Source organism: Gracilinanus agilis, chromosome 6, assembly GCF_016433145.1.
Source record: "Gracilinanus agilis isolate LMUSP501 chromosome 6, AgileGrace, whole genome shotgun sequence".
NCBI classification, from domain to species: Eukaryota; Metazoa; Chordata; class Mammalia; order Didelphimorphia; family Didelphidae; genus Gracilinanus; species Gracilinanus agilis.
This window is the reverse complement of record NC_058135.1, coordinates 281,877,127-281,903,920: the sequence shown is the minus strand read 5'-3', so window position 1 is coordinate 281,903,920 and position 26,794 is coordinate 281,877,127. Positions and strand designations below refer to the sequence as shown.

At 36.5% G+C, this 26,794-nt stretch overlaps 1 protein-coding gene and 1 pseudogene across 1 annotated transcript; both read left to right on the top strand.

The window, feature by feature from the left end:
- Positions 1-23,039, top strand: part of LOC123252741 — a 380,070-nt pseudogene extending 357,031 nt beyond the window's left edge.
- On the top strand, positions 6,004-15,443 carry LOC123251591 (membrane-spanning 4-domains subfamily A member 3-like). The gene is made up of 7 exons (XM_044680893.1): positions 6,004-6,062; positions 7,821-7,979; positions 8,912-9,049; positions 10,665-10,721; positions 11,534-11,689; positions 12,875-12,976; positions 15,327-15,443. The coding sequence occupies exons 2-7, from the start codon at positions 7,824-7,826 to the stop codon at positions 15,441-15,443; spliced, it is 726 nt and encodes a 241-aa protein (XP_044536828.1). The 5' UTR covers positions 6,004-6,062; positions 7,821-7,823.
- Positions 23,040-26,794: the final 3,755 nt, after the last annotated feature.

Below are 26,794 nucleotides of genomic sequence, written 5' to 3'. Positions count from 1 at the left end.
TTTCTTTATATATCACTGAAGAAAAATGAGACCACTAAGGCTCTCTTCTTCCTTTCCTCACTATTTACACCTTCAACCCTGCCTCTGAGAAAGAAACTGCCCTTTTTCTTGCCTCTAAAATCACAAGTGATTCCACTCTATCCCATGTCCAGCAAATTTCTCTCCATTTTCTTATCATCTATTATGCCTATTCTCTTACTAATCTTCTCTCTTTCCCATCCTCAAAAATCATTATTTGATTCATTCTTACCTATTTGAATCATCCTACATTTCCTCCTCTGTTTGATATCTAAATGTCCAGAGAAGGCTATTTAAAACTGGTGTTTCAATTTTCTTTCTTATCACTCTCTTATTCTCTTCTGTATGGCTTTTGATTTTATCATTTCCCTGAAACTAATATTTTAATTGACAATGTGGATGGCCTTTTATTGGTTCTCCAACTTGACCTTTCTTCAGCCTTTGAAAATATAATCATCTTCTAATTCTTCTTTTTAAAATTTTTTAAATAAACTTCTCTTTCCTGGTTCTCCTTCCTGTTATAGTTAGTCTCAGTTTTGGTTGTTGGATGTTCATCCAGGTCACACCTGCTATCTTTTGTTGCTTCTTCCCACCCCCAGACTCTGTCCGGGCCTTTTATGCTTCTTCCTCAAGATTATTTGATTTATGATTTCATCATTTCAAAGGAGCCACCTTGACTGACAGGGATGGTAGCTGAGAGATTCATAATGTTCCCAGGTGCTGTGAGCCAGGGGCAAACATAGGTTGACCTCACCCTATAAATACCCACTAGGGATTACAGTTGAGAGGTCTCAGAACTCAGAGCTGGGACTTGAACAAACTTCTCTGGGAGGAAGAACTGGGACAGGGATGTGAATGATGCAAGGGGGTAGAAGAAGAAGAGGGTAGGCCAGATCCAAACCTGTATGCTTTGCTTGACTGAGAGAAAGTTAGTGAACCATCAATAATATTTGTAGTAGAGCTGAGAGAATACACAGATCACCAATCCACATCTACATCAATAGCCTTCCATATTCTCTGACTTGGCTGTGGCCAGGTCAGGTCAGGGATAGTGAGAGGGTGAAGACCTCAAGCCTCTACCAGCCTAGCAGTCTCTATTCCTGATCAACAATGAGCTTAATAGCCAAACTATAGCAATAGAGATCAACAATGAGCTTAATAGCCAAACTATAGCAATAGGGTTTCCAATCCCCAAACTTATTACCTTCTTATCCTTTCCACATCGATAGATAATTCAGTGATTCAACAACAAGTACCTTCAGGAGTGGTTATTCTATCACAGCCCTTGGGAAGGGAGAATTAATTCACAGTCAGATACCTATCATTTCAAAAGCCAATCAATAGCCTATTAAAAGTCAATCCAACCTCAGGTTGTGCCTAGAGAGGTTAACCATCTATCTAACCTTTTAAGAGGTTCCCACCTGGGCAACTGTTAGAAATCACTGACAGTGTTAACCAACCAAACCTGTCAGGGAGAAGAGGGATAGATTATAGTAGCAGCTATTGTGAGAGGATTGGGTGTTCCTCCTTCACTAACAACAGCTAGCTTAGGCCTTGGGCCCCTGATCTCTCCATCATCCATACTATCCCTAAGATCTACATAACAGCCATCCTCTAATATCTAGAAAGGAGCTCTATAGGGAGACAGTAAGAGGAGATATCCACAAAGACATTTCCTTCTTTGGTTCTTTTTATCAGAATTAAATATCATCTATTTGCACATGATTCAGAGATCTATTCATGTAGCCCTAACTTCTCTCTTGACTTTTATTCTTTTATCTTTAGTGTCTATTTTGATATCTCATTCTGGATGTCCTAGAAACATCTTAAACTCAATATATTCAAAACTCCTCCTCTTATTCCTAAAACTCTCCTCCTTCTTGATTTCCCTATTAATGCCAAGGGCACTATTATTTTCCCAGTCATATAGGCTAGCAAACTAGATGTCAACCCCAAACTTCACTTTTTCTCATGCCTCTGTTTTCAATATTTTCTCATGTCTTGTATATTTTATTTTTCATGAAATGACTTGCACATGCCCTTTTATTTCCTCTGACACTGACACCACTTTAATGTTGCTTCCCATCACTTGAGACATTGATGATGGCAATAGCTTTTTGGTTTCTCATCCTATCTCAAGTATCTCCTGATCCAAAGTATTAATGTGAACTTCTTAAAATAGAGTTCTGATTACGTTTCCCCCCCCCATTTGATAAAATTTATTGGCTTCCTATTTCCTCTATCATGAAATACTAAATATTTGTTGGGCTTTTAACATCTTTTGTAACCTGTCCTTTTCCAACCTTTACAGTCATCTTAGACCTTGCTTCTCTCTACACATACTATAATCCAATGACCTTGGCCTCCTGGTTCCTTGCATGATATTCCATGTCCTGATTTCAAGCATTTTCAATAGATTTTCCTCCTTTTTTAAATAGTTTGCTTCATGATCTCTGGCTTGTGGCTTCCTTGGCATCCTTCAAGTTGTTGCTAAAATTTCATCTTCTTTAAGAAGCCTTTCCATATCCCTCGTAATGCCATAATGTCTTCAGTTTGAGTTTATCTCAATTTTTCCTGTGTATACTTTATCTACATAGTAGTTTTCATATTGTATCTCAGTCTGTCCCCGACTGAAATTTACAGCCATATATTATTCCAATCCCATTCTATACTCTAAGCAAATAAGTCTACCTAACTATTATTACCCAAAATATTCCATCTTCCATCTCCTTGCTTTTACACAGGCCATCTCCCATGCCCAGAATATATTCTTCCCTTTCCTCCACTTTTTGGAATCTTATTTTTGAAAGTCAGGAAAAATAACAATTTCAAAATGATTTTTTGTATTACCTACCATCTTGCTTCTTCAATTTCCCTTATTTAACTTCAAATTGTTTCCCCTAATGAATGTAAACTCAATAAAAACTAGGCACATTTTATCTTTTCTTTGTATCTTCAGTACCTGCCTTGGTACTTGGAATAGTAAATGGCTTACAATTGATTGATCTTAACCTTCTATAAACTGTCCTCCCCCACTTACAGGATAGCACCTCCACAGTATTCCCTTATGAATCCTGGGGAAGATCCACAGAGCAGTGCCACAGGAAATCAAGTTGCCAGTTCAGGATCTACATTTTCCACTTCAAACTCTATTTCTTCTCATTTAAATAAGAGCCCCCGAAAATACAAACACATTCTCCTGAAGAGATGTGATCATTAATTAAAGTGAATCTAAAGACTTGAAACAAACACACCAATGCAACTATCAATAACATGGAAATAAGTCTTGATAGAAGACACATGTTAAGACCAGTGGAAATGTGTGTTGGCTATGGGGGGCAGTGAAAGGGGGTGAAGGGGAAAGTAAAAACATTAATCATGTAAACAGGGAAAATTTTTCTAAAAAATGAAATTAAAAAATAAAAATAAAGAGATATCCAGAGGTCAGCTAGTCCATTTTCCTTCCCCCTCCTAGGGTTGTACATAAAACTATACAATATACATGCAGATTTATTTCATTTTACACAATAGCTTTGTTCTAAAAATGTTATACACACAGAGCTTGTGATTTGAATCATCATTATTTTAACAATAAAAATTTATCAACTACTTAAAAAAATAAAGTGAATCTGTAAACAAGTTACACAACTGAAATTTTTATAGTTTGAGGGCCCTTTTACCATTGTTATCATTGCAAGATCATTTATACTTGGCAATTCCAATTCATGTAAAGCTTTTACTCTTCTCTACTTCTGAGAATCCTTCATTTCCCTCACTACCCAGTTCATTTACCACTTTCTACCTCAAAATTTTCCTGATTATTCTTCCTTCTAACCTCAACTGCTTGTGTCTTCTCTGCTTAAATTCACTGTATTTAAATTATAATGGTTTATATTATTCATATATGCCTACTATCACCTGAATAGGATTACAAGATACAAGGTATATCACAATACTTTTTTTGTAGTGATCATAATGGGTATTAGAATAAATGCTTGTTTGTAGTAAATGGAGAGGATTAATCTGATAAATAGGACATAAAGTATAGAAAATTTTCATCCTCATCAACAAACATGTACTATGTGTTTTCCATTGTTCAATGTGCTCAGGATATCAAGAAAGTGAAAAACAGCCCTTTGTGGAACTCATATTCTAATGGAGATAAGCAACATGTAAATTTTGTAGACTTCATTTATACTGTAAATGGAGGTAAAAATCAATGCAGTGTGTGTGTGTGTGTGTGTGTGTGTGTGTGTGTGTGTGTGTGTGTGTACGTGCACATTCCTTTGTAAATTAAGGAAATATGTTGCTCCTACTCTATGAAACCTCTCTGTGGCAAGGCTTGTTGTCTAAATCCTTCCATATACTCTGACAGGAACTATCTCTTGATTCCCTACCTGGTCCTAGCTTGCACATTCCTTCATTTTCCCTGCCATAGTCATATTAAGTCGTCTGTGCCCTGCGCTATACATCTAACAGGAAATAATTTCAGGGCTGTCATGGTGCTCAGCATTATGTCCGAGCTTCACAATTTGTGGAGACTGCTAGCAAGGCAGAAGATCTCATATCTGCCTGGGAAGCTTCTTTGGTCTTCTTTTTCAAATGTATTTTCTAGTTTAAAAAATTGATGCTGCTTTTCTATGATCTCCGCAGACAAAGGGGCTAAATGGGCCATACTCAATTTGTAGAAATGAGTCTCTATTCACAAAGAGGTACTAATCGTTTGATGATGATCAAATGAGAAAATCATTAGAAAGTACTATGCAATTCTTAAAGTAAATGTTAATATAATATAAATGCTCAGACAAATGCAAACTATTCCAGTTGGGTATTCATCAGAAAGGAGTAAGAGCCAGGTTTCTGGGCACTTTGTACTTGGCTCTCTGGCAGTGGATAACCATAATATATGGTCCTGGTACCTTTTCTTTCTCCCTGCATCTTTTGATAGGAATAACAACGCTTCTGGCTGTCAGCTTTGGCAACCTCTGCTCCTTCTCATCATGGAGGAGAAAGTTGGAAGTGTAAGACTTCTAGAAGCAAGGGCTGCCTGAAAAATAAAGTCAGTAAGTCAAGTAAAGCTAACAAACATTTATTGCATGCATTTTAAAGGCTAAATGATATGATGTGTACTGTTGACACAAAGAATCTGGCTTAAAATCTGACCTCAAAAACTTCACATTCATGAAGCTTTCCTATTTCTCTCCTGATTCCCCATGAGATATAGAAGGGAAATCTAAGAAATCTGGGCAAAGGAAAATTTCTTCATCACTATTATCAGTGAAAGAGAGTTGATCAATGGATTTAGAAGGCACCTAAATTTAACTCCCTTTACCTAGAAAAAATATAAACTACCCCCCCATTAGAAATTATAAATCCTTAAAAACAAAGGAGAAAAGAATACAACTGAAAGCAACTTTCCCTGAAATAATGAATTAAAAAAATGAAACTATTATGGATAATACACACTTATCTGAGAAATTTGAGAAATAAAGCACTTTACAAGACTTTTTCTAAGAGACAAATATAGTCTTGACATCTAAACCAAAGAAGGACAAAGAGAAAAAGAATGAGGAGCACAACATCATTAATGTGTATTAATTCAATATGTCAATAATCCCTTCTACTCAAAAGATACTAATCACTTGTTTTTGGAAGAAGTTCTAGTTAACTACTAGGGTAAATAAAAAGAGCCCAAGAGAAGAATTTTTAAGTGTAGCTTTGACCCAGTTAGCTCCAGAGCTGACCCTTCAAGCCAAAAGTTAAATGTATTCACCCTTTGTTTCATAATTGTTTCACACCACTTCCTGCATAATGGGTGAGTTGCTTTGACTAAAACACAACAACAAAAAGGCAGAAAAGTTTGAGGACACAGCATCTTTATTGCCCAAATTCAGTATTGGGTAAGACTTTCAAGAAGATGAAGAGGCAATGTTTTGCATGAGGCACTCACTCTTCAGTGACAGTTTTTCTCCATCTCTATAAGCAGAGACCCTCAGGAGACATAACGGTGTAACAAGTCTCAAGTCTGCCAAGATCATCTCCAGGTATCTCCCATAAATCCTTCTTTGGTATCTGCCTCTCTGTCTGCTTCTAAGAAACTTTCTTTGGTAGACTGCTCCTTGCCTCCTTGGTAATGCATACTTTTTTATATAGAAACATTATAAATATAATAAGGGAGGTGGTGTAGAATAGCAAAAAGGACCCTGGATTTTATGTGAGGACCTGGATTCTAGTCCTGGTCCTGATGCTATCTACCTGTGTGATTTGGGGCAAGTCACTTAACTTCTCTGAAATATAATTTCATCATCTGTAAAATAAGTGGATTGGATTAAATGACCTCTAAGGTTCCTTTTAGCACCAAATCCAAGATGCTTTAATAATATAAATGTTTAAAAGTTAACAAATTTACCCCACAGCATATAAGCACATCTACTCACATATCAATGAGAGACATTTATATACCACCTACAGTACCAGGCACTGTGCTTAACTTTATAAAAATGTATTTGTAATGTATTTGTTAGACTTTGTTTAGTCAGGAAGGGGTGTTGGTTCAAATCTTACTTCAGATTTTTCTTGTTTGAACCTGTTCAAGTTATTTCAGGTTTCTGAGGTCTCGATTTCCCAATTTATAAAATGAGGAAGTTGGACTTGAGAGTCTATGCTTTGAAATCTTATAAGTGTGGGCATTTTCTCCATCAATACAGAACACAACCTATTTGTGCATGCTTAGCTTGGGGAATTCTTGTCTTTGTCTTTTTCCAAAGACAAACCATGTAATTCATCAATAACTTCCTTAAGAAATTTTTACGTTTTCTTGGCAACTAGTGAAGGACTTGAGTTGTCTATTTTTAGCTTGTTGAATAATCAATCCATTTCTGTTTTCTCATTAAGAAATGAGAAAAATCTAATGATTAAATAAGGTCCACTTTGAGATGGTATGCTATAGATTTTGCTTGTAGTAGTGATGACCTCTCAATCTGTCTCCAATAGTATGATGAAATATTCTCCATTGCTTTATGCCCCATGATGAATAAAGCTGTAATGCAGCTGCTTTGGCTTGAAGAAGAACTAATTTCTTAGCATAGAAGATCACCTTTCAAAAGAATTTTTTCCTATATTTATATCTATATAATTATATACTCAATATCAATGTAGTCAGATCAATTTTATTCATAGCAGTTCAATATACAAGATTTATATTTGCCCATTACCAATACTAGTTTAAATATTGACTCTTACATTATCTAACCCTGTCTAATATTAAACTATTATATTTTCAATACAAGTTTTAATTTAACTATTACAATAGCAATATAGTATATTTCTGTATTTTATTCAGTGGTGGAAAATTGTGTGTATATTACATATGTGTGGGTTTTGGTAATTATATTCCTTTTCATGTGCATATGTATATATAGATATATATGTGTAAATATATGAATGTAAATATATCTGTTATTCATAAATATATGCATTCTTACACATCTATATGAAAGAGAAGATGAGAGAGAAGGAAGAGAGGGAGAGACACAGAGACAGACATTTTCTCCATTTAAGCAAATGGTTTGCTCAATTCATTAAGAAAAATAAAATAACTACTCCAGAGTATAGCCATTTTCTTATGGAAGTACATTTCAGGATTCAAGATGATTTGGCTACTGGACGACCTGCTCTGGTGCTTAGCTTTCTACCTGAGAAGAACTGATTTCATTGAATTAATAGATTCAGCTGCAATGGCTATGCTCCTATCAGAGAGAGGGAAGTGGAGTAGGGAAATTCTCTGTCATTTTGTCTTCCAGCCAATGGCGCAGCAGATTGGAGAGATCCCACAATGTGTGGCCACCCCAGTCGACAAGACCCACATCATGCAGTTGGGACAAGATGTGACAGCTAGATCCTCCTATGGCCCTTTGGATGAATCTATGAAAGTGCTCATGGGAAAGCAAAAGGTCTTTGGGGTATGTCAGCTGTTGCTTTCAATGACAGTTAAAAGAGAATAAAGAGTTTGCACATAGGGCTGGGGATATGAACTAGACAAACTTTAATATTCCATTTTTGTGAGTCTGCACAGTGATGATGATGTATGCTTTGGGCTTAGCAAAGGAAAAAAGGCAGACTGCTCATATAACCTATAGCAAGGTTTTCTAATCTTTCTTGTTTCCTGGATTTCTTCGGCAATCTGGAGAGATCTATGCCTCTGTTCAGGATGATATTTTTAATTGCATAAAATAGAATGAATAGGATTTAAAAAGATATGAATCAAAATATATAAAAAAGCTAAAACAAATTCACAAACTCCAGGTTAGGAAGCCCTGATAAAAAGAAAAAGAATCTATAAAATTATGGTATAAGCAAAAACTTTAGTGTCAGAAGACCTGGGTTTGAATCCTAACTTCTTCCTTCCCAGCCTCTCTTTCTCATCTATAACATGATAGAGTTATCTTAGATCATTTCCAAGGTTTCCCTTTTTTTTCCTAGGTCTTATGAACCTTTTCCTTTATTTTGAATTCCTCACCTGACACCCTGTAATGGAACACTGACTTATTCTTAATTTTTCTCTTCCAGATATCCCCCATTTCTAGACTCATTTGAGAGTGAGAATGTGTTCATATGGCATCAGTATTAGAATGTATATAACTCTATACTCACAACAAATGCATATTACACACACACATATACACACACAGATAGAATTATAGAATTGCATTTAAGGATATGCAGGATGTGGTCAGATTAATTTCCTTGTACAGCTGGAGGAATGGAGAGGAAGAGGAAATCTTGTGTAATTTGTTGTGGTTCCCTAATTTTAACCATCTTCTTCTCAAATTCAAAAACTCTCCCAAACAAACCATAATTCATCCTCTTTATTTTGTCTTTCTGTTCTTTACAGGCTCTCCAGGTCCTGAATGGGGCTCTGATCTTAGCCTTAGGGATATTTTTAGGCTCATTCCAACATGCTTCAAAATCCCCCAGAAATGCCTTTTTTATGATATTCTACATAGGCTACCCTGTTTGGGGAGCTGCATTTGTGAGTATTTCTAATGACTCCCATTTTGTATTTCTTTTTTCTCTGATCATGTTGATTTATCCTTTAATAGAATCTAAGTTCCTTGAAGATAGACACTGTAACATGTTATGTTCATATCATGAGTCCATGACACAATTCCTGGAAGGGAGTGAATGCTTGTTGAATGAATTCCTACTCCTATTCATTAAAATTCACACTTAATCATAATTGTATCTTTTATAAAGCACTCAGTTCCATTAGACAAGACTACTGAACTTTTCTGTGCCCTCTCATAATTTGGGAGTTAACAACTTTAGTAATGCTTACCTATACACCACAGAGATTTTACAGGAAATATATGGTTTCTGTGGTCACTGAACAAGGGTGAGAATCTCAAAAAATGCTGAGGAAGGTGGATTAACTGACAAAGTGATGTGATGCAAAGAATTCTGAGACTGGATTCAATAGTCCCTGAACCAATTTCACTCTATTACTTTATACTTATATTTACTAATAAAAAGCACTTAACTTCTAGGGTCATTATGACAATAAAATGAAAATACTTTTAAAGTATTTTGTAAAACTTAAAGCACTATACAAATAGTAGCTATTCTTATTAATACAACAATGATAATTTAACCTAGTATTTATTATCAATATTAATAATTGAAGCTAAGGCAATTATAAATAATAATAGTAGTTAGCAATTAAATAGTGCTTTAAGGATTTGCTTTTTTCTGGGTTTTGAGAGGTAGGTGCTTTATTATTATTTCCCTTTTACTGTTGAGGAAATTGAGACTGAGAGATATTAAGTTATTTGTCCAGATTCACATAGATAGTGAATGAGACTAGATTTAAATCCAGATGTTCCTGACTCCGGGTATGACATTCTATCTACTGTATCATCTAGTTTATCTTTAAGCCAGTGATTTCCCCTTTCTGGGCCTTGATTTCTTCCTTTTATGCAAATACAACAGATTTGATGCCTTATAAGTCTCCTCCTAAATCTGATAGTATTTTAGTCTAGAAAAAATAAAATACATCCCAATAGATGAATTTTAGCATAAAGGAGCTGGGATGGACTTAGAGTAAAAGTATGTATAACAGCATGAGGGTTACATCAGTATCTATGAAATGTTAAAAGGACTTCAGGAAGACTTCTGACCTTTGGGACATATTATCTTTGGAGGCCTTCTAAAAAGAAATTGGGGGAAAAAAATCACAATGGATGAGAAATCAAGGATGAACTGATAGTGACAATAAGAAAAAGAATAGCTTAGGTATATAGATTTTAAGTTCTCCATTCAATTGGTAAACATGATCAATTTGAGCCTCACAACAAGCCTGTGATTGATATGCTTATTATTATCTCCATTTTTTGGATAGAGAAACTGAGTTTCAGAGAGTTTAAATGTATTTCTCAGATTTATACTTCCAGTAACTGTCAGAGATAGGATTTAAATCCAGCTTTCGTTGCTTGCCATTGCAAGCACACTGAAGAGGAGAAGAGGAGAAGAGGGGTGTCTAGGTCAGCATCTTGCATACTACCTGAATACTTCCTAAGGCACATTGAGAAGAAGAAAGAATATGGTTGAAGCTTGACATTTCTTTATGGTGTTTCTTATTTTATGACCAGTTCATCATTTCAGGATCCCTTTCTATTGTAGCTGAAGAAAAACCCACAAAGAATTTGGTAAGTGATGACATTCCAGTTTTCTCTCTAAGGACCTGGAAAGGATGTAATCTTTTTTTCTTTTAAGTGAAGATGGATCACTTAATAAGTTTTTATTTAATGTGACAGGGGAATAGTGGCTTATGCCTGTAATCCCTTTTATTGAGTAGGCTGAGGCTAATGGTTTACTCGAGTTCAAGAATTCTAAGGTGCAGAAGGCCCAAAACTGATTGTATGATAAGAGATAGATGAACAAAACCAGGGAAACAGCTTTACTTCACAGTGGGTTCAAATTGTCAATAAAAATGCTTCCAATATTTATCAACTGCCTATTGTATAAAAAGTATTTTTCTACATGCTATGAACATATAATATTTAGATAAGACAAAGACCTTGCCCTGTTAAAATGACAAGGATAACTAATTTAAAATATTGCCCAAATGCACCTGAGAGATACAGTATCATCTGATATAGAAAGCCACTCTTTAAAATTTAACCCTCTTCCCTTCTCTCACACTTTTCCACAAGCCAGAGATTCAAGCCATAAAAATCCTTTTGCATTGGTTGCACATCAAGGCTTGAAAAAAGAGTACACCTGGAATTAGAGGAATTGAGTTAAAACTCCATAACTTATTGTGTGACCTCTCGCAAGTCACTTATCCTCTATTAATCTGTTTCTTCCTGGGAAGAATCAAAGAGTTAGGACTACATCATCTCAAAGGTAGCTCAAAATCCATAAAATATATTATTAGATTTGTTTCTGGATCATCTGGAAAAATGTAAGGTATGTTTTATGAGTATATGTATTTAATGTTCTTGTGACCATTTTTTAGGTACAAAGCAGTTTTGGGATGAACATCGCCAGTGCAACAATCTCATTAGTTGGGATCATTTTTCTCTCGATCAATTTTGTGCTAAATGGTTGGGAAGTCAGAAACTGTGCACAAACATCTCCCAATGTGTGCACTTTGACCAGTTCTATATCAGCTGTAAGTCTTTTGTGATTACATATTCTGTGGGACAGATATTATGAGCAGTGTGCCATTTTATAGATGAGCAAACTGAGGCTTGGAGGAATGAAGTGACTTACTTAGAAATTATATAGATGTGGGTGGGACAGCTAGGTAGCCCAGTGGATTGAGAGGCAGGGTTAGAGATGGGAGGTCCTGGGTTTAAATCTGGCCTCAAACACTTCCTAACTGTGTGACCCTGGTCAAATCCCTTAACCCCCACTGTCTAGCTTTTACTGCTCTTCTGCCTTGGAACCAATACACGTAAATGACTCTAAGACAAAAGGTAAAGGGTTGAGAAAAAGGAAATCACATCCATGGCAAGTGGTGGGCATTTATTCCTGGTCTCTGCTACCCTCAAGTCCACTGCTCTTTCCATTACCGTTTATTCCACACCTATTCTTCACAAGACAGCATGGCATGATGCAGGGGTCTGCAATGTATGGCTCTTCAGCCATATCTGGCTCCACCTCCCTATTGGCCAGTTCAGGTGGAGCCCCAGGATGTGCCCCAGGGGGCCCTTCAGCCCCGGCCCCATATTCCAGTGCCTTCTACCTCCAACCTCCTCCTTCCACAGGCATTTATGGCTCTCATGGCCAAAAAGGTTGCCGACCATTGGCATAATGGATAGAAAGGTATTCTTGGAGTTAGGAAGACTGAGTTCAAGGCTTACTTTTTTTCTGTGATTCTGAGCAAGTCACTTAATTTCTCCAGAAATTCTCTTCTAAGACTACAAATTGAGACTACTATCAGTAGAAGGAGATTTTCCTTGAGTGTTCCTATGCTATTGAAATTACAGATTTGATCCTACCCTTACCCTACCAAAAAATATAAGGTACAAGGAATGCAAAGACTGAAAAATGAAGCATTCTCTACCACTTAGGAGCTGATACTCCTATTCAGCTTTGCATCTGAGCTACCCTGTCTTAGATGAGAAGCTTCTAATTGAATCATCAGAGGATAATTGTCCTGGTCAGGCCAGAACCTGAGTCTCAGACTAGTACAATACATCAACTTCCAGCCCTTAAATGAAGCAGAACTATATGGGACTGGATTGGTGCTTGCTCTAGTCGAAAAATCAGACGCAAGTCAGAATTAGAAAACCGTCTTTTTTTACTTCTTTTTGACTTCTTTGGGGCTTGATTTTCACATTGATTTCCACAGGGGCTCCTGTCTTTGATGCTGATCCTCACTGTACTAGAATTATGTTTTACTCTTACTCTCACCATCTTGGGATGTAAAGTAAATTGTTGTGAGTCCAGTGAGGTGAGTATGATTTGTCGTCCACAAGTGTGTCTCACATTTGATACCTCTATCAACATTTTATGCCTACCTATGGGAGGGGAGTGGGAGGATGGGAGGGAAATAACATGAATCATGTAATGATGGAAAACTGTTCTAAATTAACTAATTAATTAAACAAACTTTAAAAAAATTAACCTCTTCTAGAAATGAGATATTATTGCATAGATATAAAATGAACAAACAAAAATAACAAAAAGCAAAGAATAAAACAAAAGAAAATGCATAAACTAGAAAATATTTGGACATAATAGGAAAAACATTGATATAACAGTAAAAATGAAAATCTTGGTTCTACTCCAAAAAAAAAAAAAAAAAGGAATTTACGGCTTGTGATTAAGCAAGAATTCTACTGTATGGTAAGAAATAACAAGCAGATTAATTTTGTAAAAACATGGAAAGGCCTACATGAAAGTATGAAGAGTGAAAGAAGAAGTACCAAGAGAACACTATAAACAGCAACAAAAATACTTTTTGAAGAATGATCTATCTATGTCTACCTCTAGAGAAATAAAGTAAATAAAATGTAAATAAAAATAAGTAACATAGTTTTATATATGCATATAACCTTTAGTCAAACAATGCCATTTCTAGTGACAGAAAGAGAGGGAAGGAAGGATTTCACTGGACATTTTGATGTAACAAATTATTTAAAAAATTTTAGCAAAAAAACAATCAGACATTATATGCCTACACTTTCTCTCTTTTCAATTTCTTCTGAACACTATACCTTGGTTTCCAATCTCATCATTCAACTGAAACTACTCTCTCCAAATTTAGTCATGTCTTTTTAACACATTTTAACTTTTTTTTGACAGATATATAATTATATTTTATTTATTTCAGTTACTTTTTATGCTTTGTTTATTATCTAATTTCAATTCAACATGAGATAATTTTCCACTATGATAGGTTTTTTTTTTCTTTTTTATACCTGGTTTATTGTTTGATTTAATTGATTAACTTAATGCAGAGTCCATGTGAACTTTACTCATACATAAATGAGGAAACTGAATCCAGGAAAAAGAAGACTTTCTTTTTATCCCCAAAGGACACATAGTGACACTCAAGACTAGAGTTTAGGTCTTTTGGCTCTCATTCAGTACTCTGCATAGTATGCTATTAGGTTAGGGCACCCAGCAAAAATCTTTCCTGGGCCAGGAAAAGATGAATAGTTGGATGTTGATGTAGATGATCATGATGATGTTGATGATGTTGTTGTTGATGATGATGTTAGGATTCCATCATGCTCCCAGTCATCAATTTCAGTGTCTTCTTCAGCTCAATTTCAAATATCCAGAATATACAATTAGTTGCTAAATGGTGTCAACATAAATAACACATATATTTGTATACATGTATAAATATAGTGTATATAGATAATTTTGTATGTAAGTGAAATACATGTATGATTTTGTATATATAATGAGACATATATAAATAATTTGTATATATAATATATTAAACATATGTAATATATGCATACATATAATTTTGTATATATATATATATTGTGATATATGCAAACACATACATCTTCTCTCTACTTATACAGCCACCTTCTATTATTGTTCCTCATCACTTCTTACCTGGATTATTGCTTGAGCGTTCTATTGAGTCTCTATGTCTCATCTCACTCTACTTCAATCTCTCTTCTAATTAACTATTGCTGTAATTTTCTTAAATTGTAGGTCTCACCATGGTAATTGTCCTCCCCACTAAAGTAAAAAACTTTCTATTACCTGTAGCACCAAATCTTAGCTCATTTTGGACACTTGAAGACCTTCCTAATATGGTCCCCCCTTTTTCCTTTTCAGTCTTCTTGTGCTTTTGTCTGCCCCACTCATGCTGGAATGTAGCCATTCTAATCTACTTGATTTTCTACCTACATGTTCCATCTCCTGTCTCTGTGCATTTGTACTGGCTGTTCCTCTGTGCCCAGAACAGTCTCTTTCTGTACTTATTCCTCTTGGAATTAATTATTTCAAGACTCCACTCTAATGCCACTTCCTAACCTGAAGTCTCCTATAGCTTTCTTCTCTAAGCTTGCTTTCCATCTACTTTGAATATACCTTATATTTTCCTATTCATTATGCATGTCCTTTCTCCATTAGAGTGAAGCTTCATGAGGGCAGACTACTTTTGCTTTTATTTTTGCTTATCATTATATGCCCACATCCTAGTACAGTGTCTGACATTAAATATATACTTTATAAATATTTTTGATTAGTGTTAAAAGATGATGATGAAGAGATGGAAAATGATCATAAGGGCAGTAAACAATTTTCTTTTCCTTTCTGTCTCTATATTGCAGGAAGCTTCAGACCCTCCAGATTCTTCTGTGGTTGCAGAGATGACCCCTATTGAACAGCAATCTGAAGGGTTGGAAGCCTCAATCCCAGAGCACAATACTGAGATAATAAGCAAATAGCCCAAAGGATTTTTCCAGGAATACTCATTTAGAGCAATCAGTTGAACCAAACTTTATCCTATGGGACCCTACTGAATGATGTGGTCTCAATTTTTCCTCTCTCAACATAATGTGGCTTCTGAGTTCCTTGAAGAAGCTGTGCTTTCCAAACACTTTCCTGCCACCCTCTACAAAGATATTTTGGTGTCACTGGGACCTTGCCTGCTATCATGGAAGATGCTACTAAAGCATGTTCATTCCCTTTCAGAAGACCAGACACACAGGGACCAAAGGATATCATGGATATGGAGGCATTAGAGACATATTCAGCTCAATACAGGGAAACTTTGGAGACCGACAATTACCATTGATCTGGATTGGTGATGCTGTCATCATGGACACATTTTCCTCAACTGAAATTATAATAGAAATGGACATAAAAGGTGGTTGGCTACTCATTCTTGACCTTTGGTGGGAAAATTCATATTTTCTTCCCTAGTCATACAAGCTTCTCTTCTAGGCCAAGTAAAATACCTTTGACACAGGAATAACTATTTAGGTTGAAACACCTGGCTCTTATTTCCAATAAATGATGCACCTCTTGTGTTAATGTACTTAATATTTATTTTCTCTGAGCCATGAAAAAATGCAGTTACCTTGACCAATATAATTTGTCATCCTCAAAGTATACATTGGGAGGGGGAGAAAGGATTTAATAAAGCTATTTTCTTTATTGTCCTCCCCCCCATTTAGGAGTTTCCAAACTTAGATGTAGGACTTGTCTCTGTCCTGAGTATTTATTTATTAATTAAAAGTGAGATGAGATATATGAATATTGCTCAGTTATCTATCTTTTTAGATCTCTATTATGATGACCATTTTGCCATAGGCACCTGGATGCCTCTCCTTTCCAGAGAGCAAAACTATAAGAATTCATGATTCAAATTCCATGGGAAGAGTAATAAATCCTCCTTATACACTAGAGCCTGAGGGGAGGAAATCAAGTCTCAAAGAAAAGGCTGACATTGACACTCAAAGAATCATATTCCCACATCTTAGCAGTGGTAACCTTCCATCATAGAAGGATGTGTTTAGATCTCCTAAAGGACTTTGTAGACATGGAAGAAGAAACTGAATGGAAGGGACATGATAGGGTTTGAATCTTTCACCTTTCAAGACTATTAGGGTTACTGTCAAAATATTGTAACTTTAGAGTATCTTAAAGGACTAGTCCAATGATGGCTTTAATGGACTGTAAGCTTAATAAAAATCAACAATATGTGTGGCAATGAAGTTTTTGTTCTGGAACAGAGGAATGACATGGTCAGAAATGTTTTAGGAATCTCAATTTATTTTTATCCTTAATATTCACTTGTTTACAATTCTAATTAAATACCTTCTTCCCTCAATGGTACAACATGGAAAATGGCAGGGTGGAATTCCTGCAAGATACAGGGTCACCCAGAATACCAGGGGACATCCCTTGGAGAACTCTGGGTGAAGGGACAGTTTGAAAGCAGTTAGGAACAGTTGGTTCCTGGGGGTTGAGGCAAGCAGATCTCTCTGCTTGCTGTTCCAGGTTTTGGGATTGCTTAGGAGGCCATTTGGGGAAAGAACCATTTTGTTTCTGCTTTGCAGTTTGTTTAGCTGAACTAGACCTTTCTAGCAACAGCACAATTGTTATTTAGTTATTTAGATATTAGAAGTGATAATTATAAGCTTTGAGGGCAAGCTAGTTAAAAGGTCTGCCATCCTTATCAAAATCCTTGAAATCCCTTCCTTTGGTTCCCCTTCCTCTTTTATCAGTAAAACCTTCATCTTTTGGAAGCAGTATCTGTTTATTATTTTGAGAATACTTACATCCAACTTGCATGCAAAGTACATAAAGAGAACACAAAACACAACACAAAACTGATATTTTGTCGGGACCTCGTGTAAATAAGCAAGTGTCTGAAGACTGTGAAAATGCAAAATGTATATATGTCTATAATGTAAATAGTTGCAAGTTCCATAAGATTTTAACCACATAAGAAAATCAAGTGATTTTCTTGTCTGGTTAACATTGATATGCAGGACTAATGCTTGTATAATTGTATAATAGGGTAAATAATGTACCTTTACATAGGTTGGAAAAGTAGAGTAGAATTGTAAATAATAGTCTCTAACCATGTAGATAGTGTAGCATACTAACAATTTAGCAGATAATATGTACATTAGACATAGAGAAAGTGCAGAAAGGGCTAGGGAAGTTTAAAATTTTTAGTGAGCTAGTGCAGGGAAAGCATAAGAAGAAAATATATAAGTGTTGTTGGATAGACAACTAAGAATACTAACATGCTAAAATAGATTCTCAATATAAAAACTAACATTGCATTTAAAATATAGGTAGTTGAAACATAATTTGATAACAGCTAAGAATAATAAGATAGTTGTATTGCATTACTTGATAGATGTATATTAAAAGTAGAAACAAGTTAAGATTCTGTTAAAATCATAGATGGGTTAAATAATAACTTAGAAGAGTTTAACGATAAGAAAAATTGTTACACTATAAACTTAGACATTGTGTTCAATGGAAAACTTTTCATGTTACAAACTTATTTTGTACCTTGTAAAAATTGTTAAATAAATTGCAACCCTCATCCCCTACCAACCTCTCCAAAACCCATCTTAGAATAGGAATAGATAGATAATTAGTATACTGATAAGACAAGATAAGGATTTATTATTTTGGAGGGAGGGGCAACATAAGATAGGAATAGGAAATAGTGATGCATGAATTAAATGGAACTTTTGGAAAAAGTCCCACCACACAAAACCAGGATACTTTAAGAATGGAATTTGTGCCAGGTAGATGGGACAGGAGAAGCCAGAGAAGGAGTTGGTGACAGTTGGTGACAGTTGAGACCAGAGGGAATCCTGAGAATTCTTCAAAAGAGGAAGGAGAGGAGGAGGAGAAGAACATCCCAGCTCGAATCCAGTCCTAAGGGCTTCCTGAGGATCTTTCTTTGGACATTGATACTTCTATTCCCTGGTCAAAGATTCCATCGCATCTCGTTTGTCAAGACTTCAATCATAGAATCAGCTAAGTTGTTTGGATTCCATTTTGGGAGTGATCTCTTAGGCTCCTTCTCTCATTACTCAACCTTGCTGAGAGACCCTTTCCGGTTTGACTTGCAATTATAGAACAAATAGGAAATAGAAATAGAAATAGAAGGAGAGGAGGCAAGGGGAGATGCTTAGGAGTGGGAACCCCAACGGTTCCCATCTGAGAGATGGACTCCATAGAAATAGAGAAGAGGGCACCCCAAAATCCCTCTGCCCTTTGCCCCTTTCCCCAATTCCTGAATTGTGAATAATAAAAGCCATTCGTTAGTCAGATAGCGTTCCAGAGTGCCCAAGAGACAACGAGGGAGAGGGGAACTACAGCTTGGTCTGGCTGCCTCCATCTTGAAGCGAGACCACCCACTGTAAAGTTGACTGACCTCAGGGGAGACTTGTGTGAAACCTGCCCTCATTCAGAATCATATTGGGGTCCCCCATACCTCATCTTAAAGGGAAGCCTTGCCCTCAACTCCTGTGGGGTGGCATAACCATCCAGGTCACCCAGTTTTGGGGTGATACCCCCTCAAAGTCTCTCAGAGTATAATCACCAAGAGGGGAGAGCTGGAAGAGAGTCTTGCTCATAGACTTTCTCTGTCTTCCCTCCATCCCTAACATTGGTGTCTGGCTCTGTTTATTCTTATAGTATTAATTCCAAGGTAGAAGAACAGTAAGAGCAATGCAATGGGGGTTAAGTGACTTGACCAGGGTCATACAGCAAAGAAGTATCTGAGGCTAGATTTGAACCCAGGATGTCCCATCTCTAGGCCTGGTTCTCAATCCACTGAGCTACCTAGCTGCCCCTTGGACTTTATATTTTAATTGGCATGAGTAAAGTTGGTATAGGACCCGAGTTAGAGAAATATTCTCTTAATCTGGGAATACCTACATAAACTGTTGGCAGCATTCATATTTCACACACTTGCTGTTTAGGAGAGAACTGGCAGGGTGTAATTAACCTCTATAAGAATACATAAAATCAATTAATCCCACCAGGAGATACCTGAATTGTTTATTGTGACTTTTTTTCCCATTTTTTTGTGATGTAGGGATATGTAAATAGTGATTTGGAGAATATTCACTACTAAATGTTGAGGAATTAATAAGAAAATATACATTTAAGCTATGGAATCTACTGTAAGAAACTAAAAAATGAAATGTTTCTACCTTCCCTTGCAGTGAAAAAAGGAAGTAGGATAAGAAAGAACTTAAAGAGGAGCTGGATCCAGCTGTTGTATTAAACCAGTGTCAAGAGGAGCTGGATCCAATTGTTGGATTAAATCAGTACCAACGGAAGTTATGCTTAAAATTGAATGAAGATCATGGACAAAAGAGGAAAGATGAAAGAAAGCACTAGTTTACCTGCTATACTTTTAAATGGGCTGGAATATAAAGCTGTATAGCTGAGAATTCCTGAAAATATTTCCATAAAAATTTTTAAGGACATGGAGGTCATCTAGCTTCCCTTCATTCTTAGGATATGTTTTCAAAACCACTGAATCTAGAGAGAGAAGAGACCTCAATAGCCGCTTAGCCAGTGATTACTTGCATGGAGACTGCTTCTACAAAATCTCCTCTAGGTCTCTGCTGGTAGATCTCCAATGAGGAGGGACCAACTCCTTCAGGCAGCCTGTTTTACTTTCAGGTTGATATTTGTTAATATGTCTTTCTTTAGGTCAAAACTAAATCTTATCTTCTGCAATTTCTGCCCATTGTTCCCTGTTTGGCTTTCTGAGCCAAAAGAGAACAAGCACATGACATCAATTAAAATATTTAAAGATGACTAGCCTCTTCCCCATTTCCTTCTCCCCCACTGTCTTCTTAAGGCTGCACATCTACAGTTCCGTTAAGTAATTTCTCATACTCCCATTTTTCTAATACCCCTTCTTCTTGCTCTAACTCCGTGATTCTCTCTTATAATTTCCCTATTCCTTCTTTCTTATTTTCTTTCCTAGGACCAATGGGGCTTGGTGACCTAGAAATAGAACTTTCATATCATGATTAATTTATGATTCCCTTATAGATATAGACAGAAATTTTGTCACTTTAAATCTCATGGAATATTTACTGAGTAAAAGAATTGCCTTTTTGAGAGTGTGAAGAGGAACTAGGTATACATAGTTTAGCTTGAGGGCATTGGCCTTCTGGCATAATATTCTATCCTATAACTTTAGCACAAACTGTCCCCCTTTTGCCTAGAATGTTTTCCTCCTTCACTTTGGCCTTTGGGATTTGCTGAATTCCTTCAAGTTGAAGCTTGAGGACCCAATTTGAGTGTAAATGTAAATTGGGTAAAAAGCAGGGAGGAGAATGTTACACCTGGTAATCCTGGGGAGACATTACTAACGGAGGGATCAGGAAAGACCTCATGTAGATGTTGGCATCTATTGTGGGTCTCAAAAGAAAGAAACTCAAAAGAAAATCAAGAGGTAGAGGTGAAGAATGGTTAAATTTTAGATATTGGGGACAATTGTATTGGGGACAATTGGTGCAAAGGCTTGGAGATGAGCAATGGTATGTTATGTAACAGCAACAGTAAGAAAGGTGAATTTGGCTTAATCATAGAAGATGTAAAGCAGAAAAAGGTATAATAAAGTTGGAAAAGGAGTATTGAGCCAGGCTGTGAAGAATTTTAACTAACTGAATAGTTTTGGTTATTTCTTATATAGATTATAAGGAACCTCTGGGATTTCTTTAATAAAGGTCTTCATTTTATGATAAAAATAAGGGGCCAGAAACCACAAATAAGCTGATAAATGCCACAAAGGCAGTAAGTAGGCAAGGTCTTATGGAACTCAAACCTAAGTCTCCTGACTACTCTTTACACACTTTCACAATGCTCCCTACTATTCCATGCTATGGCTGGGAAAACATGAGTCTGTTTCCCTTTCCTATTTGTGTGTGGGACAAGGAATCCCCCTTTTGCATGCAAAGAGAGATTGGTTTCCTCAGCAAAAGGACTTTATTCCTTCCCATTGTATTCCTGATATATGGTACCAATGAGGTGTTTACTGAACCTTGCTGATAAAGAGTCAGCACAGACCATAGCAGAGGCACGTTGAGAGGCTGGAGAAATCAGTTCAATAAGCCCCTGGGAAGTTAAAGATCACACCCAGGTTATTCTAAAGTCCTTTTATTATATTTAAGATATAGAACTGTTAGGGAATGTATATTATTAGTTTTGAATACTGGAACTGATAACATTGAGATTGAGCCATGTATGAAGAAATATTGAATGTTTAGTCACTATGAACCATCTTTTCAGGACAATGTGATTTTTTTTTCCTAGTAAGTTTTTCTATTTGAGGGCCTATGAATGAAAAGGAAGTCCACAAATTTACTCTATATCAAATATATCAAAATAGCTCAGGCTCAAATTATCCGACTGGAGATATCTGGGACTAAAAACAATGTCCAGTCCCCAATCCAAGTGCAGGGATAAAGAGGATTCTAGGTAGGGAAATCTTTTTACCTGTTTTCGACCCAAGAGAGGGGCTCTGAGGCTAATCCTAGACTGGGGGACTATTAACCAAAAGTCAGTTTTAGATATGTAATTGAGGCCATATTGTGCTAGACACTCAGTATATTCTAAATGTTTATATTCCATAATTATGTAGTTTTTACACTTCCTTTTCTAATCTTTACTGATAGTAACTTCAAGAAACCTTCTATAAATTCTGGTGACAACAACTCCACTCATTTTTGAGGAGGAAAACCAACTTCTGGAAGTGATTCTGGCCTTGAAGTGATTCTCTCCTCACTAGTCCTTGGGAAGCACACAGATATCTTCATAGTCAGAGCCAATAACCAAAGTCTCCGCTATGCTCTGTTCATTATCATTATCTTCTGCTTCCTCTACTCTTTGCTCTTCATTGACCATTCTACCAAAGCCACCTTCCTTCTCTAATAGGCAGTATTTGTAGTTTTGTTTTCAATAACCGTTGCTTCTAATTTGGCCATAGCTATCACTGAAGTTCTGGTTTTCAAGGTTTACAAAGCCAGGGAGCAAATTTAGAAGGTGGCTAGGTACCACATCATCAGATTCTCTCGACATTCAATTTTCCTTCATCCAACCGACTCTGTGGCACTTGGCTTGGGATGCTACCTCCATTTCTTGATATGCATATATTCTCCAAACCTGGCCAATTGTTATTTTGTGTGATGAGGAATCTCTGCTTGCTTTTTTTTGTCCTGGGCCACATGGATATCCTGGCCCTTGGGAACTTCACAGTAGCTTTCATGCCTAGGTTGCCAGCCATTTCCTGTGAAGCCAAGTTCTTGATATTCAGAATACTCATGTTCTTCAGTGTCATGATCACCTTCCTATGAATATGCTATAGCACCAAAGGGAAATACATGGTGACTGTGGAGGTCTTCTTCACCTTGGTCTCTAGTGCTGTACCACTCAGCTTCATCTTTGCCCCCGAGTGTTTTGTGATTCTGATGAGTCCTAACAGGATCACCCTGGATAAGTTGAAAAGGAAAATGTCTCTAAGAGTGAAGAAAGATTTTTAATCTACCCCTTATAGATTGTAGGAAGAGAAATGACTTAGTTACATTAAAAAATAAAACAACAACACATTTATTGGATTGGCATTTTGCTTTATCACTTCATCATTTATGCAAGGAAAAATTTCAATTTCATTTAAGCCTTTTGGCCTTATCAAAATCTTTTTTTTTAAGGGAAACATCTTCCAAGTCAGAATTTTATTTTTACAGATTATAATTTTCTTCTCTGGGACTCCTGTAAATGTTACCTAATATTGTCTTTTTAAAGACATTTATTAATGTTCATTTTTAACATGGTTACATGATTCATGCTCCTACTTTCCCCTTCACCCTCCGCACCCCCTTCAACCATGCCGATGCACATTTCCACTGGTTTTATCATGTATTATTGATTAAGAACCATTTCCAAATTGTTGATAGTTGCATTGGTGTGGTAGCTTTGAGTCTACATCCCCAATCATGTCCACCCCAACCCATGCGTGCAAGCAGTTGATTTTCTTCTATGTTTCCTCTCCTGCAGTCCTTCAACTGAATGTGGGTAGCATTCTTTTCGATAAATCCCTCAGAGCTGTTCTGTGTCATTGCATTGCTGCTGGCACAAAAGTCCATTGCATTCGATTTTACCATAGTATATCAGTCTCTATGTACAATGTTCTTCTGGCTCTGCTTCTTTCGCTCTGCATCAATTCCTGGAGGTCTTTCCAGTTCACCTGGAACTTCTCCAGTTTATTATTCCTTTTAGCACAATAGTATTCCATCACCAACATATACCACAGTTTGTTCAGCCATTCCCCAATTGAAGGACATACTCTCCTTTTCCAGTTTTTTGCCACCATAAAAAGCGCAGCTATAAATATTTTCGTACAAGTCTGTTTATCTATGATATCTTTGGGGTACAAACCCAACAATGGTATGGCTAGATCAAAGGGCAGGCATTTTTTCATAGCCCTTTGAGCATAGTTCCAAATTGCCAGCCAGAAAGGTTGGATCATTTCACAACTCCACGAGCAATGCATTAATGTCCCAGTTTTGCCACATCCCCTCCAGCATTCATTACTCTCCCCTTCTTTCATTTTAGCCAATCTGCTAGGTGTGAGGTGATACCTCAGAGTTGTTTTGATTTGCATTTCTCTAATTATTAGAGATTTAGAACACTTTCTCATGTGCTTATTGATACTTTTGATTTCTTTACCTGAAAATTGCCTATTCATGTCTCTTGCCCATTTATCAATTGGGGAATGACTTGATTTTTTTATACAATTGATTTAACTCCTTGTATATTTGAGTAATTAGTCCCCTGTCAGAGTTTTTTGTTATAAAGATTTTTTCCCAATTTGTTGTTTCCCTTCTGATTTTGACTACATTGTTTTTGTTTGTACAAAAGCTTTTTAGCTTAATATAATCAAAACCATTTAATTTACATTTTGTAATTTTCTCTAACTCTTGCTTGGTTTTAAAATGTTTCCTTTCCCAGAGATCTGACAAGTATACTATTTTGTGTTCACTTAACTTATTTATAGTTTCCCTCTTTATATTCAAGTAATTCACCCATTCTGAATTTATCTTGGTGAAGGGTGTGAGATGTTGATCTAGACCTAATCTCTCCCATATTGTTTTCCAAATTTCCCAGCAGTTTTTGTCAAATAGTGGATTCATGTCCCAAAAGTTGGGCTCTTTGGGTTTATCATACACTTTCTTGCTGATGTCATTTACCTCAAGTCTATACCACTGATCCTCCCTTTGGTCTCTTAGCCAGTACCATATTGTATTTTTTTAACCCTTAACTTCGGTGTATTGTCTCATAGGTGGAAGAGTGGTAAGAGTGGGCAATGGGGGTCAAGTGACTTGCCCAGGGTCACACAGCTGGGAAGTGTCTGAGGCCGGGTTTGAACCTAGGACCTCCTGTCTCTAGGCCTGACTCTCACTCCACTGAGCTACCCAGCTGCCCCCAACATTCCTTTTATTTTTAATATTTCTTAACTTAAAATTCAGATCCTCTCCCAGTCTGATTTCCCTATCTTCCCAGATTTTTTCAGGGAACTATCTTTCTCTATATGCCACTCAAACTGGAATATTACATTAATTTCTTGTTCTTCCGCCTTCTGCCTGACAATGGACATCATTTTCACCATACCTAGAAAATGTGTCCTTTCCATGAATTCACTTCTAGTTCATAACCTGTTTCAATCTCCCCAATTAAAACTCATCCTACCCCCTCTCTAGTGGAACCTCTTAAGCTCTTCTGTTTAACATATGTATTTGATCATATCACAAAATGTAATGTAGTGATTCATGTGCATGTCTTATTTACCTCTATGAGATTGTAAGAAACTTGGAGACAATAACTGCCACTTTTCATTTTTGTATTCTCTGTATTGACCATGGTGCTTTCTACACAGTAGAAGTGTAATGAATGTTTATGAAATTAAATTGATGTAGAAATTGAATAAAGCTGTGGGTTTTCCTCATCAACATTCTTGAGGGATGCCTAATTTACTGTGATCTATAACACACTGGACCTACTAAACCAAGAGGAAACTCCAAATCACTACAGTTCTACATTTCACTGTCACAATGATAAGTTTCAGATATTATCTGCTACCAACCATGTAGGCTTTGCCTTTAAGGCAGTAATAATTGATCCGCCTTAGAGGAATATCATGGAAAACTTAAGGCACATAGACTGAGAATAATAACTTTTATTGCCAACCTCTAGGTCAAGATCTTCCAAGATCACAGTAAGTTAGGCTTCCCCCAAAGGATGACCCATTCTCTTGACATCAGCTAGAAAGCAATGATGTCTCCTTCATGGAACATGTGTTAAATGCTTACAAGAGACTTGGAGTTTGAAATCAAATGATAGAGCCATTGTGGAAGAGGAAGTGGGATCAGATATCAGATATCCTCTTCATATCAAATTCTGAGTGAGAATTCTAATAAATCAAAGGAAATGGCTGTTGATAAAATCAAAATGTTTGATTTGGAAAGGACATAGAATTTGGAATGGGACATAGAATGTTAAAAATGAAAGGAACCACAAAGTAACAATTTTATAGGTGGAAAGAATGGCTATATCGATAGTACGAAGCTTTGAATCTTACTACCAGGAAAGAATGCTTTCGGGAAGCCATATGTAGAAAAATATCAAGGAATATCTATGAATCATTCTTTTCAAAGACTTAATAAATGAATGTTTTATTAAGCACCTACTATGTGTCAAGCCCCGGGAATGCAAATAAAGATAGTCCCTGCCTTCAAGGAGCTAATGATCTAATATTGGAAGAAATACACCAAAGAAAACTGAAAGGGGGTAGGGGACATATCTGATGCAGGAACATGTTGGAAAGTACTGAAAAGGCCAGAAATAACATGATTGTTTGGAAATGGGAAGAAAATCTGTGCTGAACATTCTCTTTAAATAGGGGTCCTAGGGCTCATGGTCCTGCTCTCCAGTCACAGGGTCCAATTAGAGGGCAGAGGATATTGATGGGATGTGAATACCAAATAGATTAAATATTGCAGCATACTGAGATTTCTCAAGGATGAATTTCCAGGGGAACCCTGAAACTCAACAAACCCTGTTTGTCACTTAATCAAACCTTTGACTAATTTATTAGTTGATTGATAAGAGAGGGAGAAGGGGAGAAAGGAATAATATTCTTTCTGGGTCCTGAGGGCAGTTGGAGGCGTCCATTTTGGAGGAAGTGAGATCTCAATACTTCCTCTGGACTCTTCCTTTGTGAACCTGAGAAACTGACTAG